The following is a 17911-nucleotide window of genomic DNA, read 5'->3' as shown; positions in this document are numbered from 1 at the left end:
GGACGGAGAGGGGGTTAGCTTGCTTGTGCTGACTAGCCTTGTGATGTAACAAGGAGCAGCAGCAAATATGCAGGCCTGACAAACATTGCTAGTGAAGCTTCAGGGGGTAGCCTAGTTAGTCTGTGCAGGAAACAACAAATGGTCTGGTAGCACTTTATAGACTAATAAAACATGTAGATGGCATCATGAGCTTTCACGGGCAGAGCTGACATCTGAAGAAGTGGGGTATGCCCATGAAAGCTCTGATACCATCTATATGTTTTGTTTATACAGTGCTACCAGACCTTTTGTTATTTTTTATTGCTGATGAAGTTTTCTAAGCAGCAGTGCAGGGATACAAGCACACACATTTACAGTAGAGCATCTATAGGTATGTCACTCAATCAGGAGTTAACAGATTTGCAGCAAAGGAATACACATCAGGCGGTTTCAATTTTTAGTAGCAAGTAGTACTACTTGGTACCTAACTGCTTAGAAATTGTTGTACAAGACAAACTCAGTACATGTAGCTTCAAATAAAATTCTGGAAGAAAGACATGCCACTGGTTATACTGGGGAGAATTATCTGTGCTTGTGAACTATTCATATGAATAACTTTCAGGTATTTTGATGCAATTCAATGTTGAAATACAAAGTGAATTCACCTGAACAATTGATTTTGAAAGGAGAGTTACGGTTTGAGGAGGACATTTTACCTAGCAAGATTTGCTGTAGTTTAGCCCGTAAGTAATTGCATGGAATTGTTACAAAACAGGAAGTGGTTTATAAAATGTAATTTTATTTAATGTTACTTTGCTGTTACATTGGGCATAACATTTTCACAAGGCTTTTTTGGGACTACAATCAATGATTAGCAACACACAATAGTGGTCCATCTTTCTAAATAACAATCACTGGACAATCTTGACACCTTCTCACATGTGCACACATCTGCATGGAAAAGTACTAAATATTATAGTTGAACACGTGAACTTGAATTGGGTTTCCCATTCCAGTGTATTAAGATTTGACATGCATTTTAGTCGGCCAAAAAGCACTGTCTGTGTTCCAGCAGTTTCATGCTGCTTTTAATACATAATAAAGTGAATACCAGAACTACAAAGGCAGGAGTGTAAGTGACTTTTATTGGGAAGGGATATTCAACTTATAAACAGCAGCAACTGAAGACTGAGTAAGAAGAGACCCTCATTTTCACGCAGACATACAGCAGCCCCTGCAGTATATTACATAGAAAGCAACTCAATTTGTAATTCTTAATCTAAAAATGCCAAATTTTCTATCTGGCCCAACACTTCCATAACCCTCATGAAAAGAATACACAGTCGCATGTGAAAATCAGTTATTGAGAGGAAACCCTGCAGAATAAGAGGGAATGTGGTGAATTAGAAAGCTATGTTGAACACTCTTTAGTTGCAATTAACTACATTTTAATATCTTTACTGTAATACAAAACACAGTCAACTTGCAGGAACTGGTTCAGATTTTTGCTTTTAAATACCAGGTACACTTTAGTCCGCTACATAAGTGTTTGGAAATTACTTATGTTTATATGAAATGAAGCTATTAATACTTTTCTACAGCAGTAACCGCACACAGGGAAGGCCAGGACAAACACAAATCAAGGAATGGAGTTTTCCCAAAGCTGCAGTGTGAAAAGACTATAAACTGATTTCCATATACATGGATGGGTTCTCTTTGCTATAGGAAATCCAAGTGGAGCTATAAGGAATGGAGATGTGTAAAAAGGTTTCTTGAGAAGGGAAGAGAGACTGACACCCCATGTGCAGTTTAGTTTTCTGCACCTTCTGCAGCATCACATTCTTCTCCTGCACTGTCTGATGTCCATAACTAGAAATAAAAGAAAAAAGCCAGATCAGCATAAAACTTACTCCTCTACCCTCCATATTAGCACTGATGTCCTTCTCCTAAAGTCAAAGACTAGCATGAAGGAGTACTACATTTGTAAGTGCTACAGTGTGGAGGTGTAAATCTGTTAATTTAATTTGTGTTGAACTTCTACTGGCTTACTGTGAGCATCTTCTCATCCATGGGGCACAGTCATTCACGTAACTGTTTAAGATTCAACTAGCTAAAGCGGGCATCATGCTAAACGTATACTAAACACACAGATCTGTATATGCTACCCCATTATACTATTGGCACTTAACAAATCTGTGTGGCTAGTATTCTCCCCCTGCCTCCCAGTAAAACAACAACAACAACAACGTTCTCCAGATCTCTCTGGTTTCACTTTCACCTGAAAAGTCAAAGTCATAATTCCTATTAAGGACAACAATAGTGAGGAATATTGCTGGAGTACGTAGCTGTCCCTTAGACAATTAACATGGTATATATATATATAGTTGGTGCACCTTAAAAATTCATTCTAGTTTTAGAAGTATTGAAAGTTCCAGCAGTATTCCCCATCTAAGCACAGGGAATACTGCTGGAACCATCAATATCTTTAAGACAGTTAATTTTTTTCATTCTTGTCTTAAGTGATTGTAGATTATCATTTTCCCTCACCAGACTTATTGCTCTATCTGCTAAATCAAGCCAGCATGCTAGTCTTATAGCTAAATACATTTTGCTTCATATGTAAACTGACTAACTCACACTATTATTTTAGTTCAAACTGGCTACATCTACACTGGCAGCTTCTTGCACAAGAACTCTTTTGCAGAAGAGTTCTTGGCAAAAACTCTTCCAGAAGAGAGCATCTACACTGGTATGTAATTTTTTTCCCGCAAGAGCTCTCCAGTGTAGATGCTCTCTTGCGCAAGAAAGCTCTGATGGCCATTTTAACCATAGGGCTTTCTTGCGCAAGAAATTCATGTTGCCTGTCTACATTGGCCTCTTGCGCAAGAACAGTTGCACAAGAGGGCTTATTCCTGAGCAGGAGCATCATAGTTCTTGCGCAAGGAGCCCTGATTTTATACAGTAGAACGTCAGTTTACTTGCGCAAGAACACACGGCCAGTGTAGACAGGCAGCAAGTTTTTGCGCAAGAGCAGCCGCTTTGGCGCAAGATCACGCCAGTGTAGACAGCCACTAAGTTTGAAGCTAGTTTAAGTTTTAGTGTGAAAAACTGCATTAAACTAGACATCAACCTACTTATGAGTAACTCTTCAATACAGTACATTCTACACCTAAATATCAAAGTGCTCAGATAAAGACCATGTTTTGGTTTTGTCACACAAATGAGGTTTAAGTGTAGCCATTATACAAATATAGCAATTAGCACAAAAGGGCAACTTACTGTTAGGTTGTCTCTAAGCAACTGCATGATGAGAGTACTGTCTTTATATGAGTCTTCATTCAGTGTATCAAGTTCTGCGATAGCCTCATCAAAAGCCTAAAAAAAATTAATCTTTACACTGAGGTATTGATTATGAACTCTTATTAATGTAACTAGTGGTGGATGTTAAAGGGACAAATCAGAACTAACTGTAACCTTTTTCCATGAAGACAGCTTAACCAAACAAACATGCAGCATTTTAGAAAGTGAAATAATTGCACTGATTTGCACTGCCAAGTTGGGGAAAAAAGCTTAAAACAGCACAAATCTTGTATGTTTAAAATTCAGTAACAAAGATTATAAACTAAAATTAATGGTGCTCCTTTAAGTCTGTTTAAAGTAGGCACTTACAAATAAAATGCATTAAAATCAAACAGGATTTCACCATACACGACAGACTGATCAATGTGCATTATGCACATTAACTCCCATTAATCATAATTAGTCCCCTTCCACGAAAAGGACAGCAACTTACTGTCTTGGCCAGCGTGCACGCAAGCTCAGGGTTGTTGAGGATCTCATAGTAAAATACAGAAAAGTTAAGAGCTAGGCCCAAACGAATTGGATGTGTTGGTTGCATCTCTTTCTTGCTGATGTCAAATGCCTCCTGATAAGCTGCCTGTGAATTTTCTATTGTTTCTGTTGAGAAATAGGAACATTTCAACATTAAAAAAGTGGATACTACAGAGAAAAGTGCAAATCAGTCCCTCACCCTACCTTTAAATACTTTCCTAAAGAAATATTTAGCCCACTAATGGGCAAAATCAGGACTGCAGGACAATATGGACCAGGCCAGCATTTCTCTCCAGCTCATTCAGCTGATTACCAGAGTGTGCATACCAACAGTTGGCACTGTGTGTTCAGGTGTAGTCCCCCCAATCTTGCTCTGTTCTGCAGCCAAGTTAGTATCAAACTTACCATGCAGCCAGCACACACTATGTCACTGTCTCACACACATTCTCTGTGCCACAACAGTCAAATACACACTGCAACACACTCTTACTCTTTGCCTCCATCTGCATTTAAATGCCTTTTCCACAGTGTCTCTTCACACACTTCTCTGTAGCCTCCAGCCCCGCCCCTTCTGCCCAAGGCCTCACACCTCACCCCTTCCAGGGAGCAGGAGTGAAGCCAGTCTGTGACCCAATTAATGAAGTGCCCCCCCCCCTTGACTTAGCCTCTCTTTATATTGCCAAAAGAAACTGATGCATTGGCTTAATTAAGGATGTGACTTAAATTGGGGAGGGAAGAGTTTTACATGTAACAACTGTTTAATACCACCTTAGAAATCTGGTTTCTCTCTGCCATTGCCCGAGTTTCTATGATGGTAGGCAAGTCACTTAAACCTAAGTGCCCAAACTGAGATCTTGGCATCTGATCTGCAAAACTGCTGAGCACTCACATCAATGGGAACTGTGCTTTCAATATAAAGTAGAATACAGTTCTAAGAACTCAATCGGGTATTAGGCATACCTAACTGGACAATGACTTTAGTGATTACTTTTGACCATAATCACAGAAACTGCCCCCCCATCTCTAAAATGGGGTCAATATGCCCCAAATCCCACCTCACAGATGTATTGTGAAAATAAATACAGAAATACTCGTGAAACACTCTACTATATACTATTCTGATGGCTGCTATAGAAAAGTTCATGAGGAAATAATGGTGGTCTATGCAGGACTTGAATACTGAGCAGCAGGGCTGTTGATTAGTTAACATGAGATAAATAAATTTCAGTTAGTATTCTCTAACAGTGCAATAAATCATTTAACTAAAAAATCATATTTGTGTAATGTTTCTATATTTTCAATACGACTTTAAATTACAACACAGAATACAAAGTGTACAGTGCTCACTTTCTATTTTGTATTACAAATATATGCACTGTAAATAAATAGTATTTCAATTTCGATTCACAGAATTATAGAACGCTATAACTGGAAGGGACCTCGAGTCCAGTCCCCTGCCCTCACAGGAAGACCCAGTATCGTCTAGACAAGGGTTTCCCAACCTATGGGTCAGGACCCAAATATGAGTCACCATTACATTTTAAAAGGGTCACCCAAGTTTCTCCCCAGGTGGCTCTGCCCTCCCTCTTGGGTCACCAAGTCTTCCCGAATTGTCAAAATAGGTCCCCATCTGGAAAAGGTTGGGAACCGCTGGTTTAGACCATCCCTGATAGATGTCTATCTAACCTGCTCTTAAATATCTCCAGAGATAGACGTTTCATAACCTCCCTAAGCAGCTTATTCCAGTGTTTAACCACCGACAGGAAGTTTTTCCTAATGTCCAACCTAACCTCCCTTGCTGCAGTTTAAGCCCATTGCTTCTTGTCCTATCCTCAGAGGCCAAGGAGAACAATTTTCCCCTCACCTCCCCAGGACACTTTTTAGATACCTGAAAACTGCTATCATATTCCCTCAGTCTTCTCTTTTCCAAACTAAACAAGCCCAATTCCTTTAGCCTTGCCTCATAGCTCATGTTTTCTAGACCTTTAATCATTCTTGTTGCTCCTCTGGACCTTCTCCAATTTCTCCACATCTTTCTTGAAATGTGGTGCCCAGAACTGGACTCAATGCTCCAATACAGGCTTAATCACGTCTTGCTCACAACACTCCTGTTAATGCATCCCAGAATCATGTTTGCTTTTTTTGCAATAGCGTCACATTGTTGGCTCATATTTAGCTTGTAGTCCACTATGACACCTATATTCCTTTCTGCAGTACTCCTTCCTAGACAGTCGCTTCCCATTCCATGTGTGTGAAACTGATTGTTCCTTCCTAAGAGTACTTTGCATTTGTCCTTATTAAACTTCATCCTATTTACCTCAGATCATTTCTCCAGTTTATTCAGATCATTTTGAATTATGACCCTATCCTCCAAAGCAACCCCTCCCAGCTTGGTATCATCTGAAAACTTAATAAACGTACTCTCTATGCCAATATCTAAATCGCTGATGAAGATACTGAACAGAACCAGTCTTAATCCAGACCTCTGCAAAACCCCACTTGTTATGCCCTTCCAGAGTGATTGGGAACCGTTAATAACTACTCTCTGTGACTGGTTATCCAGCCAGTTATACACCCACCTTACAATAGTCCCATCCAGGTTATACTTCCCTAGATTATTGATAAGATACCATCTTGTGATCTTCAAATGCCTTACTAAAGTCTAGGTATACCACATCCACCACTTCCCCTTTATCCACAAGATTTGTTATCCTATCAGAGAGAGCTATCAGATTGGTTTGACGTGATTTGTTCTTTACAAAACCATGCTGGCTGTTACCTATCACTTTATTATCTTCCAGGTGTTTGCAGATAATTCCTTAATTACTTGTTCCATTATCTTTCCTGGCACAGCAGCTAAACTGTAGTTACCTGGGTTGTTCTTATTTCCCTTGTTCTAGATGGGCACTACATTTGCCCTTTTCCAGTCTTCTGGAATTTCTCCCATCTTCCATGATTTTTTCCAAAGATGATAGCTAAAGGCTCAGATACCTCCTCTATCAGCTCCTTGAATATTCTAGGATGCATTTCATCAGGCCCTGGTGACTTACTGAGAAGAGTTAGATATTTGCAATTCTTAATTTGTTTTTGTTTTTAATGTTATCTTCTAAACCTACCCCATGCCTTCTAGCATTCACCATGTTAGGCATTCCTTCATCATCAGACTTCTTGGTGAAGACAGAAACAAAGAAGTCATTAAGCACCTCTGCCATTTCCAAGTTTCCTGTTACTGTTTCTGCCTCCTCATTGAGCAATGGGCCTACCCCTGTTCCTGGTCTTCCTCTTGCTTCTAATATATTTATAGAATATCTTCCTGTTTCCTTTATGTCAGTAGCTAGTTTGAGCTTGCTTTGTGGCTTTGCCTTTCTAATCTTGCCCCTGCATACCTGTATTGTTTGCTTATATTCAACTCATCCAAGTACTGACGTGCAATTTCTTTAAAATGACAGTGTGACCTAAAGTCAGATATTTTTCTTCTTACATAATTGTGCTCAAAAACAAAACAACGTAAAACTTTACAGCCTACAAGTCTACTCAGCCCTGTTTCTTGTTCTGCCAATCGACAAGACAAACAAGTTTGTTTACATTGACAGGTGATACTGTAAATAAGTAGGTGGCAGTATCACCAAAAAAAACGAGAACTGGTGTTCACATGGCACTTTTGTAGATGGCATTGAATGGCATTTACTACCTAATATGCTAAACTTTCATATACCTCTTCATACTTTGGCCACGATTTCAGAGGATGCGCTTCCATGCTGATGCTCTTTTAAAAAAAAATACAGTAATTCCGCATTTAACACGTGCCTACTTAACAAGTTTTCGCGACAGCACAATCTTTTTTTAGAGAACATTTTTTGAATTACAGGACTGTCCCCAGAATAACACAATTTCCCCAGCTGGTCCGTTGCCGGCAGGCTGCACGGGGCTTCCCCCGCATCCCCACAAAGCGGCAGAGGGTTTGCTGGTCACCGTTTCTCAGCAACCCTCTCCTCCTCCCCCCCCCCCCCCCGACGCTGTGCAGATCCTGGCAGACCCGTCACAGGGGCATACTCCCAACCCAATCCCTTTCCCCTCTCCTCCCCTTCTCCAGAGCCAAACACCTCCCCTCCCTGCTGTAACCCAGTCCCCTTTCTCCCCCAACCTTATGTCCCGGTCCCAACAGACACCACCACTCGAAACGCAACCCCAACCTTTTCCATTATTTTTAATGGGAAAATTGACCCTGCATAACATGTTTTCACTTAACACGATCATTTTCTGAAACACATCTATAGTGTTAAATGAGGAATTACTGTAATGCATTAGTTACAATTTTCCCTCAAGGAGTTCAGTCACAAGTGTATGTCTCCTGCTGTTTTACTTACATTCTGCCATATAGTTCATGTTCTAGCTGTCTTGGAAGATGTCCCAGAACATGTTCATTTTAAGAAAGCTTTCACAGCAGATTTGACAAAAGGGAAAAAAGGTACCAATGTGGAATTTCTAAAGATAGTTATAGCATCTTGAGCAAAGTTTAAGTATCTGAAGTGCCACTCAAAATCTAAGAGGGGCAAAGTGTGAAGCATATTTTCAGAAGTCTCAGAGCAACATGGATGCAGAAACTACAGAACCTGAACCACCAAAAAAGAAAGTCAACCTTCTATAAGTGGCATCCGATTCAGATGATGAAAATGAACAGAATCTGCACTGCTTCATATCATTATCATGCAGAACCAATCTTTAGTACAGGCAGTCCCCGGGTTACGTACAAGATAGGGACTGTAGGTTTGTTCTTAAGTTGAATCTGTATGTAAGTCGGAACTGGCGTCCAGATTCAGACACTGCTGAAACTGACCGCCAGTTCTGACTTACATACAGATTCAACTTAAGAACCCCAGGCGTCCCCAAGTCAGCTGCTGCTGAAACTGATCAGCAGCTGATTCCAGGAAGCCCAGGGCAGAGCAACTCTGCCTGGGGCTTCCTGTAGTTAGCGCTGGTCAGTTTCAGCAGAAGCTGACTTGGGGATGCCTGGGGCAGAGCAGCTGGGGTGCTGCTGGGTTGCTCCAGTAGCGCCGCTCCTGAAACTGACCAGCAGCGGCTGAATCAGGACCTGGGTGGGGCAGAGCAGCTGGGGTGCTGCCGGGTTGGTCCAGTAGTGCCCAGAGCGGCGCTGCAGGACCAATCGGCAGCGCCCCAGCTGCTCTGCCCCAGAGTCCAAAACAAAAGCCTGGTCTGCTGGGGCGGGGGGGGGGAGCACACTAGCTGCCCCCGCCCCCTCCCCAGCAGACCAGGGACACGGGGAGCAGAGCCTCTGAGGCTTTGCTCTGGCAAAGCCTCAGAGGCGAGGGACCCCCCCGCTGCTGCCACTTCAATCTGGGTGCCTGTGGTCTGCTGGGGACTGTCCCCAGCAGACCACAGGCTCCTGGACTGAAGCCGCAGCCGCGGGGGGGTCCCGCGCCTCTGAGGCTTTGCTCTGGCAAAGCCTCAGAAGCGCGGGAACCCGCCCGGTGCCCCTGGTCTGCTGGAGACGGTCTCCAGCAGACCAGGGGCACCGGAGCAGCTTACGAACGGGGCTCTCTCGCCCCGACTTCCGGGGGGAGAAAGCCCCGTTCATAAGTGCGGCTCCGACGTAAGTCGGATCCGCGTAAGTCGGGGACTGCCTGTATAGATCTCTCTCTTGTGGACTAGTGGTTGAAATATGAAGGGACACATGAATTTTTAGTTTAGTGTATATGGCATTTAACGATCTTGCAGTGCCAGCTACAACAGTGCCATGTGAATGCCTGTTCTCAGACACTGTAAACAAGTAGGCAGCACTATCTTCTGCAAATTGTACCCAAACTTGTTTGTCCGAGTGACTGGCTGAACAAGTAGGACTTACAGTATTTTTTATGTGCTACAGTTCTACTTTTTTTTTAGATGTAGGAGGGGTTGCACATAATTCTAATTAGCAACATGTAAGTTGAACTTTCATAATGCAAATATTGTAGTGCAATCTTTGAGATTAAAAACATTGTAAAGACCATAATATGTAAATATTTGTAATAAAAATATAAAAGTGAGCATTGTACACTGAATTCTGTATTGTAATTAAAATCAATATATTTGAAAATGCAGAAAACATTCAATAATATTTATAAGAAAATGGCATTCTACTATTAACAGAGTGATTAATCGTGATCAATTCTTTTGATTGCATGATAGCCCTAGTAAGCAGTAAAGACAGGGGCTGTGTGCTGAGCAACAGGGAGAAAACTTTCAGCTTATTAAATTAGAAGAATTCATTCTATGTACTGAATGAGACAGAGGTCCAATGGCAAAAATAATACACGCTCATATAAATAAAGACTATCATACTTCTATGATTTATTAGACAGTCTGTAAGTACCTCCTAGAGAATAAATGTTGCATCAACAACAAATCATGCCAAACCAGCTTAACTCTCTTTTTTGACAGGATACTGGCCTTGTTAGTATTGGGGCTGGGATGTGTGTGGGGAACAGATATATCATAATGTTACTGAGGCTTTCGACATTCTCACATGGCATGCTCATAAGCAAACTACAAAATGCAGTCTAGATAAATCTCCTATAAAGTGGATATAACTGGTTGAAAGGCAATATGCAAAGAGTACTCCTTCCTTTGCAGCACAGGGGCATAGATCACATGTCTGAACTTGTAAAAGCAGTTACTTGTCAATTATAGGGCCAGTGTAAATGAAGCTAATTAAGAGGGTTGGATGTGTCCCTGTCATAGCTTTTGAAGTGACAATGGGAATATCAAAGTCAGGGGAAATTGGCTTTGTAGTGAATTAACCAGTTAATATCTTTATTCAAGCACAGGGTGACAGTGTCAAATTTGTAAATGAATTATAGTTCTGCAGTTTCTCTCTGTAATTGGGCAGCAAGATTCCCTTGTAGAAGAGTGGCTACTTTTTAATTGTATCCTTTGGTATATATGGTTGTGACTATTTTCTTCCACTATTTGATCTGAGGAAGTGGGTCTGGCCCACGAAAGCTCATCATCTAATAAACCATCTTGTTAGTCTTTAAAGTGCTACATAGTCCTGTATTTTGTTTTGGCTACTTTTAAGTCCACGATTGAGTGGTCCAGGTAGTTTAAAGTGTTCCCCTACAGGTTTGTGTGTGTTACCATTCCTGATGTCTGATTGTTTCAACTTAAGTAAAAGGTAAATTATCTAATTTGAAAATCTTTAAATCAAGATGTGAAGACTTCATTAACTTAGTAAGAACTTACAGGTCTATTGCAGGAGTTAATAGGTGAGATTCTGTGGCCTGTGAGGGACAAGAGGTGACACTAGGTGATCATAATGGCCACTTTCTGGCCTTAAAATTATGAGCAGTTATCAATGTTTTGTTGTCAAACTGCAGAAAACCTATCTATTGAGATCCTGCAATGGGTATTCAATATTTTCATCAACAAATTAGGTAAGTAGATTTCATTGGTATGGTATATGAATGAATTGAACCAGGAGGGGTTACAAGAGCTTTAAAGGTCAGGGTTATTATTCAAATTGACCTCGAAAGATTGGAGAATTAGTCTAAAAAAACAAACAAACCAAACAAGATTAAATTTAACACAGAAAAATCAAAAAGTACTTCACTGAGGAAGGAAAAAAATGCACAAGTTAGCGATGGATGAAAGATTAACAGGTAAGCATAACCATTAGTGGGTAAGGATGGTGTCAGGAGCTGCCCCTGTCTGCAGTGAGGTGCTGCTCCAACCCTGCCATGGCAGTGTGTGGGTGAAAAAGCTCCAGCCCTCACCTTTTACCTGGCTAATCAATTAAATGGGATTGTACATCCCTACTAGAAGTTGGGGAATAACTGGTTAAACAGTTGTACTGCTGAAGGATCTGGGGACTACAGTGCACTACAAACCGAATACAAGTCAAAGAGATGCTGCCGCAAAAAACTGCTAATATTTGGCATGTATTCTGGCACTGAACTTTCAAGTGCTTGACTTTACAACACTGAAAATCATATTAACTTGCTTAATTTTTCCAGTTTTTTTTTTAAATCCACCCTGTGGTGTTATATTGACACCCACATGGATCATCATCAGGAACCATTAGATACATTATCTATTCTATTCAAGTAGCAGTGGTGCGTGGTGTCTCTCCTCTCTCCAGAATTTGGGGGAATGTGTACTTTTATAGGCATATTTTTTTCTTCCTACTTCTCCACCCACCAAGCTTGACACTTTCTCCACATGTTCTCCTCCAACTTGTCCCATCTCTTGGACATTAGGAAAAAATTCCTAACTGTCAGGGTGGTCAAATATTGGAATAAATTGCCAAGGGAGGTGGTGGAATCTCCCTCTCTGGAGATATTTAAGAACAGGTTAGATAGACATCTGTCAGGGATGGTGTAGACGGAGCTTGGTCCTGCCTTGAGGGCGGGGGGCTGGACTCAATGACCTCTCGAGGTCCCTTCCAGTCCTATTATTCTATGATTCTACACACCTTGCTCCTTATCCCAATCTCTGCATTAGTTAGTCCTAGTTTCCATTTTTCAGACTTCTCATCTCCTTCCCACCCCAGGTTTCCGACTCTGACCCTTAGGTCTGTATCTTTGTTCTGCAAATCCCAGTCTCCCTCCTCAATTCCTGCCAGTTTTCTTGTCTCAATCTACTTCTCCATGTCATCCCTTTCTCATCTGTATTATAGTCAAGTAGATTCCTCCTCCAAGCTATCTGGGCTGATCAAGGGCCACCAAGAGGACAGGAAAGCCTCAACTTTGTCATCTGAGAAGCATGAATCCCGCCTGACTTACAGCAGCCGAGAACTGGGGTAACAGATGAAGTCCTGCTGAGTCCTAGGCTGGAGCATACTCAGTGTAGATTGAATGTTCAAGGAAATTAATTGTTAAGTAGTCCACAGTGAACATGTGGGAAGCACAATTTTTCAAAGGTGTTTAACTAACTCAAATTTGGATAAATATTCACAGGAATGGAAAAGGCAAATCCTGTCACATTTCAAATCTGTTCTTTATTGCTTGGGCAAAACATTTCTCTCAAATCGGTGTTTTCACAAACTGCAGAGCCATTTTGGCTGCAAAATTTTAAACAAATTTGGTCTCAGCCAGACATCTGACAAAGTTTTAACCCAAACTTAACATATGACCAAGGAAAATATCCGGCTGACTTATTACCTTTTGAGTTTTTGGCTAGCTGTTCTTCAAACTCCTTTTTAGCTTTTCTTATTGCATTTTTACACTTAATTTGGCAGTGTTTATGCTCCTTACTATTTACTATTCTGCACTGGGGAGGGGGAGGGACACAGGCAGAGGGGAGACACTCAGTTTCAGCCCCAGCTGGGCTGCCTGGAGGTTGGGAGAGGAAAAGAAGTTTTGACTGGAGAAAAACTCCAGTAATTGTTGTTTGTTTTTTATAAAGGAATGTAAGTCCTAGCTTAGAAGCTGCAATGGCACTGGTCAGGAAAGATGCCCCTTCTCTAAAACTTAAATGGTAATCACTTGGATTCCAGACAAGTGATTTCCATTAGGTTTTAGAATTTGTTGTTTGCGGGAGAGGTATTGAAAACTTAAGGCCAGATCTTTATTATCTAGTATAGTTCTGGCTCTTCAGAGTACTTCAGTGACTTGGACTTGCAAAGATACAGACTTCCTCCCCAATGCAAACAGATAGACATCACACCCAATCGACTCTACGTTTTTCGCTAATTGTAAACTCCACTCCAATCTCATCTGATGAAGTGGGTTTTACCCATGTAAGCTTAATGCCCTAATGAATCTGTTGGTTTACACTGAAGAACTCTTCATTGCTTTTGCAGATACAGACTAACACTGCTACCCCTCTGGGACTAGGTTTAGTGTTATGCTTTGTAGGATGAAGACCTCATTTGCAAGCTCTTTGGAGCTGGAATGCAAACTCCAAAACCATGTGTTAAGGTTCCCTATTTCTTTAATGTAGGTGTGGTGGGCTGGAAAATACTAAGGTAAGTTTAATGAGCCTATTGATTTTTAAGTCAGTGTAACAGTGAGAAACCAGGAAAGAAAGTTGCCTTTTTTACCAACCTCTGCTGCACTTACAGCATGCAAGTCCTAAACACTCATTTAAAATACACATAAACAACCACTCGTTTTATTTTCCTTTGTATTTTCAATGTTGTCATTTGTTTATAAATTTTGTTTGCTATGTTTTATTTATTTTTACTGTTTTGTGTGTGTGAAGTATTGAGTTGATATCCTTTAGAAATTGTATAGGCTGGAGTGAATACCTTTTACTCTCCTAGTATCAGAAAATATATTAATATCTGTGAAGAGAGCATGACTTTCTATTTGACTCAGATTTTTTTAGTATCTTTAAAGCTGAGCTGTGTGCAGATGATATACATGCAACATGGATGGTTTTGTGACCTGCAAAAGTCCATAGTAAGATAGTATTTTGGCAGATGCTTCATTTTTGAGAGAAGCTTTCCTGAAGATTTAGTGGCTTATATGTGGTAGGAATAGGCGGTTATTAAATTGGATGTCTGGTCCCTATTTCTATGCTTTCACTTAATGGCCATGCATTTCTTTATATAGCTGTTTTAAGTAGACCACATTTTGGTGTTTACACTAGCATGAGTTGTTAGAAAGGATGATAAAAATATATGTATACAAAAGGTAGTGTTAATTTTATTTTTATTTTATTTCATTTGATTTACAGATGAAGGCTGTAAATTATGCCTTGTTTTAATATTCTTCTTTCCATATCTGTGAACTTTTATTTAGGTATTTTGTTTCTACTGATGGCGCATATCTGAGCATTGTATCAATATTGGTGCACATACAAAATTCAATCGACCTAGGAATGGAAAAATTAAAGGCATACTATGCTACCTCACCTCATTCAAAGAGTGTTGGCTTAAGAGTTAAGTTCTGTCCAATTAAAACTAGAGATGAAATCAGGTAACTGGTTACCCAGTAAAATCATAACCTTTACTGGGTGATGCTTACAGGGTAATGGTTAATTGGTACCTAGGAGCAACCCGCTGTGGGCAGAGGGCTACTCCAGCCCCATGGGTGTTGGCCGCCCTGAACACGGGTGAACTTGTAGCAGAAGTTGGCCACCCTGCACGCAGGGGGCACCCCAGGAGTAGCAGTCCCACATAGAGAGGGGTAGCGGCGGAGCAGGAGTGGGGTTGCTCCCACTGGGATTCTGCTTAATTAGTTAAATTGGATTTTATATATCTAATTAAAGCTATGTAAGGTTGATAATATCAACATTCCTGAAGAGATAATGCTGACAGTTTCAGACTGCTTCCTCTTTCCCTAATATCTCTGCAGGGTAAGTAGGCTAGAGAGAAAGCCCAACTAAAAACAAATAAGACAAAACACAATCCTAGTATTAAGTATCTTTTAAGCCTTTAGGAGGCCTTTAACCTAAACAGTATTTTGAAAGTTTCAATTGGGAAAAGGCGGAGGCAAGTTTACACTAAATTCTAGTCTTTCATATAATGAAGTCTTTCAGAGCAGAACACTTCAGGTCCAGTAAAAGTCAACCTAAACTTTAGATATCAGAACTAAACACAGTTCCTCCCCAATTTTATGGGTGACATATAAGTTATAAAAGTTAGAGGTATATGCAGTGTATTCTAGAGCCTTTTTTCTCTCCTCACCACCGCAAACAGATGTAAGTGTTAACTAATGGAGTATGATTGAACATAGCATGCTTACGTTTTCTGTCATCTCCACATGCAACTTCAGCAAGGTATCGGAAGTAGTCTCCCTTCATCTTCAGGTAGAATACCTTGCTCTCTGGATTAGTTGCATTAGCTATTAAAAATTTGTCCAGCAGCTCCTAGAGCAGGAATAGGAGACATTAACATGTTGCAAGCACTGTAATGGAAACCCCTCCAAATACTGGTTTAAGATAAAGCAATCCTAGTCATGTTCTGAGGCACATTGCATATATGCTCAGAAGCAGCTCAATGCAAGAATAAAATCTGCAAAATATTCAGAAATTCTTTAACAATTTCTTTTAGATAAATGTGTATTTACTTGACAAATCAGGCTACTTCCACAGTAATGAACATAAAAAAAGCCTAGAACATTTTCAAGTCTCCAATTCAGTGAGAAAGAATGAGGTAAGTTAGAAAAGGGAAAAATCCAGTAGCAAATGGAAAGCCTTTGCTTATTCACCAAGGAAGATTCCATTGAAGCTTAGTCCAAGACCAGTTTATTTTTTCCACTGGAAAAAAAATGTATCACAAATGCAAGCCTCTTTTGAAAAGATGGATTTTTTATGGCCAAAATTAGTGGACAGGATTTTATTTACTTTTTAGTGATATTCAGTAGTCAAATATGACTGAATATTTAAGTATGCCTGCCAATCTGTTGTAGGTATAGAGCAAGCATGATACCCAGATTCAAATGAAAGCTTGCAGCCCATAGAAACCAAATTTCAGAGCCTCAGTTATTAATATATGATCATATGTCTGAGCCTGGAGACAACTGTGTAAACCTACAACAGCTTAACACATGAACCACCCCAATAATCCCCACTGGGGATTCATTGAAACACTGGTGCAATTTACAGATGTTCAAATGTACATGTGCATTTTGCACACTATTTCTAGATAAATTCTATGAATCAATAAATGTTAAGGCAAGAAAGAGTCATAAGGTAGACTGACATCTCGTACGCAAGAAGCAATTAAATTTCATCCAGTTATCCCATACTGAACATAACTTGTGGTTGGCTAAAGAACATCATCTAAGTCTTGATCTGAAGATTTTAAAGAAATGGAGAACCCACCATTAAGGTAATCTACTCTCCACGGGTGAGTAGATTATAGCCCGGCACAGTGCCACAGTACGATCAGCGCATGCACGTGCTGAACCACGCGGCTGGCGAGTGGGGCTCGCCGCGGCTCGGCGAGCCCTGATAATGGCTAATGATAGCTAAATTCAAAATCAGAAGCAATGCACTCATTGTCTGGCTTCAACGTGTCAAGCCATTAGTTCTCATCTCTTCCCCTTATTGACTAATTGTGTACTCAATACAAATTGTATTGACTACACGATAAGCGAGATAAGGATGTAAAATTGTGGTTAATTCCAATATCCTTACTCTAGTGCCATGAATATAAGTAAAAATCATCTCCCTAGTCCTATTTATTATTCGCATTTACACATCCAAGGGCTGTATTACCCCTTTTCCCTACAGCATTGTATTGGGAGTTCAAATTGACTTCTTGTCCTGAGTCATTGCTTTCCAGGACAATCCCTCTCTACTTTGTATATATGATCTGCTTTCCTTGTTCGCACATGTATGGGTCTAGTTTACTAAGTGATCCAGATATCTGTGGATCTGCCCTGTCATTTACTACTGAAATCTGTATCATCCTCAAATTTGATCAACAGTGATTTTATATTTACTTCCCTGATCACTAAGCTTTTTCAAATCTCACTGAAATCATAATTTGATGATTTCCCTATTGACTATTTTTGAATAGTTGGTTACCATCTCTTAATTCATTTACCATGAATTTAATTCAGGTGCTCTGTTGATGTTTACTGATAATTTTAAAAATCAGAATGTTATATTGTACAAAGTCAAACTTATTTTAAAAAACCCTGAGTTTGCTACATTTACACAGTTGCCTTATTAACCAAACTTTCGGGTTTGAAATCAATTTTCCACAGAACTCTTGACTGAAATTATATTCCTACTCTGTATCAGCTGAACTCTTGATCAGCTTTCCAATTATTTTGCCCAGGACTGATGTCATGTTAATTAACTTAAACTAATTAGATATTCTTACTATTGGAAGAGTGTTACATTGTACCAGTCTTCTAGAACTTCCCGGTATGCTAAGATTTATTAATTAGTAAGAGCCATTATTTCCCCTCAGCCAATGCCTTTAGTTTTCTTAGTGCAAGTTATTCAACCCAGCTGATTTTAACCTTTATTCTTGGTAGACTAGATACTATTTCATCCTCTTCATATGAATACATAATCCTGTTCCTTTATTATTGAATTATTGAACACTTTTGCTTTTCTAGATCACTAACAGTTTTACTATCACCATCTTGTAACAGGGCAACACTATTATCTTTTACGTTATACATAAGGGGCTCATCTACACTGG

At 40.1% G+C, this 17911-nt stretch overlaps 1 protein-coding gene across 2 annotated transcripts in view; it reads right to left on the bottom strand.

Moving 5' to 3' along the window:
* Positions 1 to 758: 758 nt before the first annotated feature.
* YWHAQ (tyrosine 3-monooxygenase/tryptophan 5-monooxygenase activation protein theta) overlaps positions 759 to 17911 on the bottom strand; it is a 36967-nt gene continuing 19814 nt past the window's right edge. For both annotated transcript variants that reach the window (XM_006123610.4, XM_006123611.4), the window contains exons 3-6: positions 15495 to 15618; positions 3773 to 3936; positions 3259 to 3354; positions 759 to 1848 (exon numbers count right to left, since the gene is read on the bottom strand). In XM_006123610.4, the coding sequence (XP_006123672.1) occupies positions 1789 to 1848; positions 3259 to 3354; positions 3773 to 3936; positions 15495 to 15618 (444 nt within the window). In that variant the 3' untranslated portion in view covers positions 759 to 1788. The remainder of the gene's footprint in view (positions 1849 to 3258; positions 3355 to 3772; positions 3937 to 15494; positions 15619 to 17911) is intronic.

The sequence above is a fragment of the Pelodiscus sinensis genome, chromosome 3 (genome assembly GCF_049634645.1).
Source record: "Pelodiscus sinensis isolate JC-2024 chromosome 3, ASM4963464v1, whole genome shotgun sequence".
Lineage (NCBI taxonomy): Eukaryota > Metazoa > Chordata > Testudines > Trionychidae > Pelodiscus > Pelodiscus sinensis.
The sequence above is the reverse complement of the archived record's forward strand: the minus strand, read 5'-3'. Positions and strand labels throughout refer to the sequence as shown.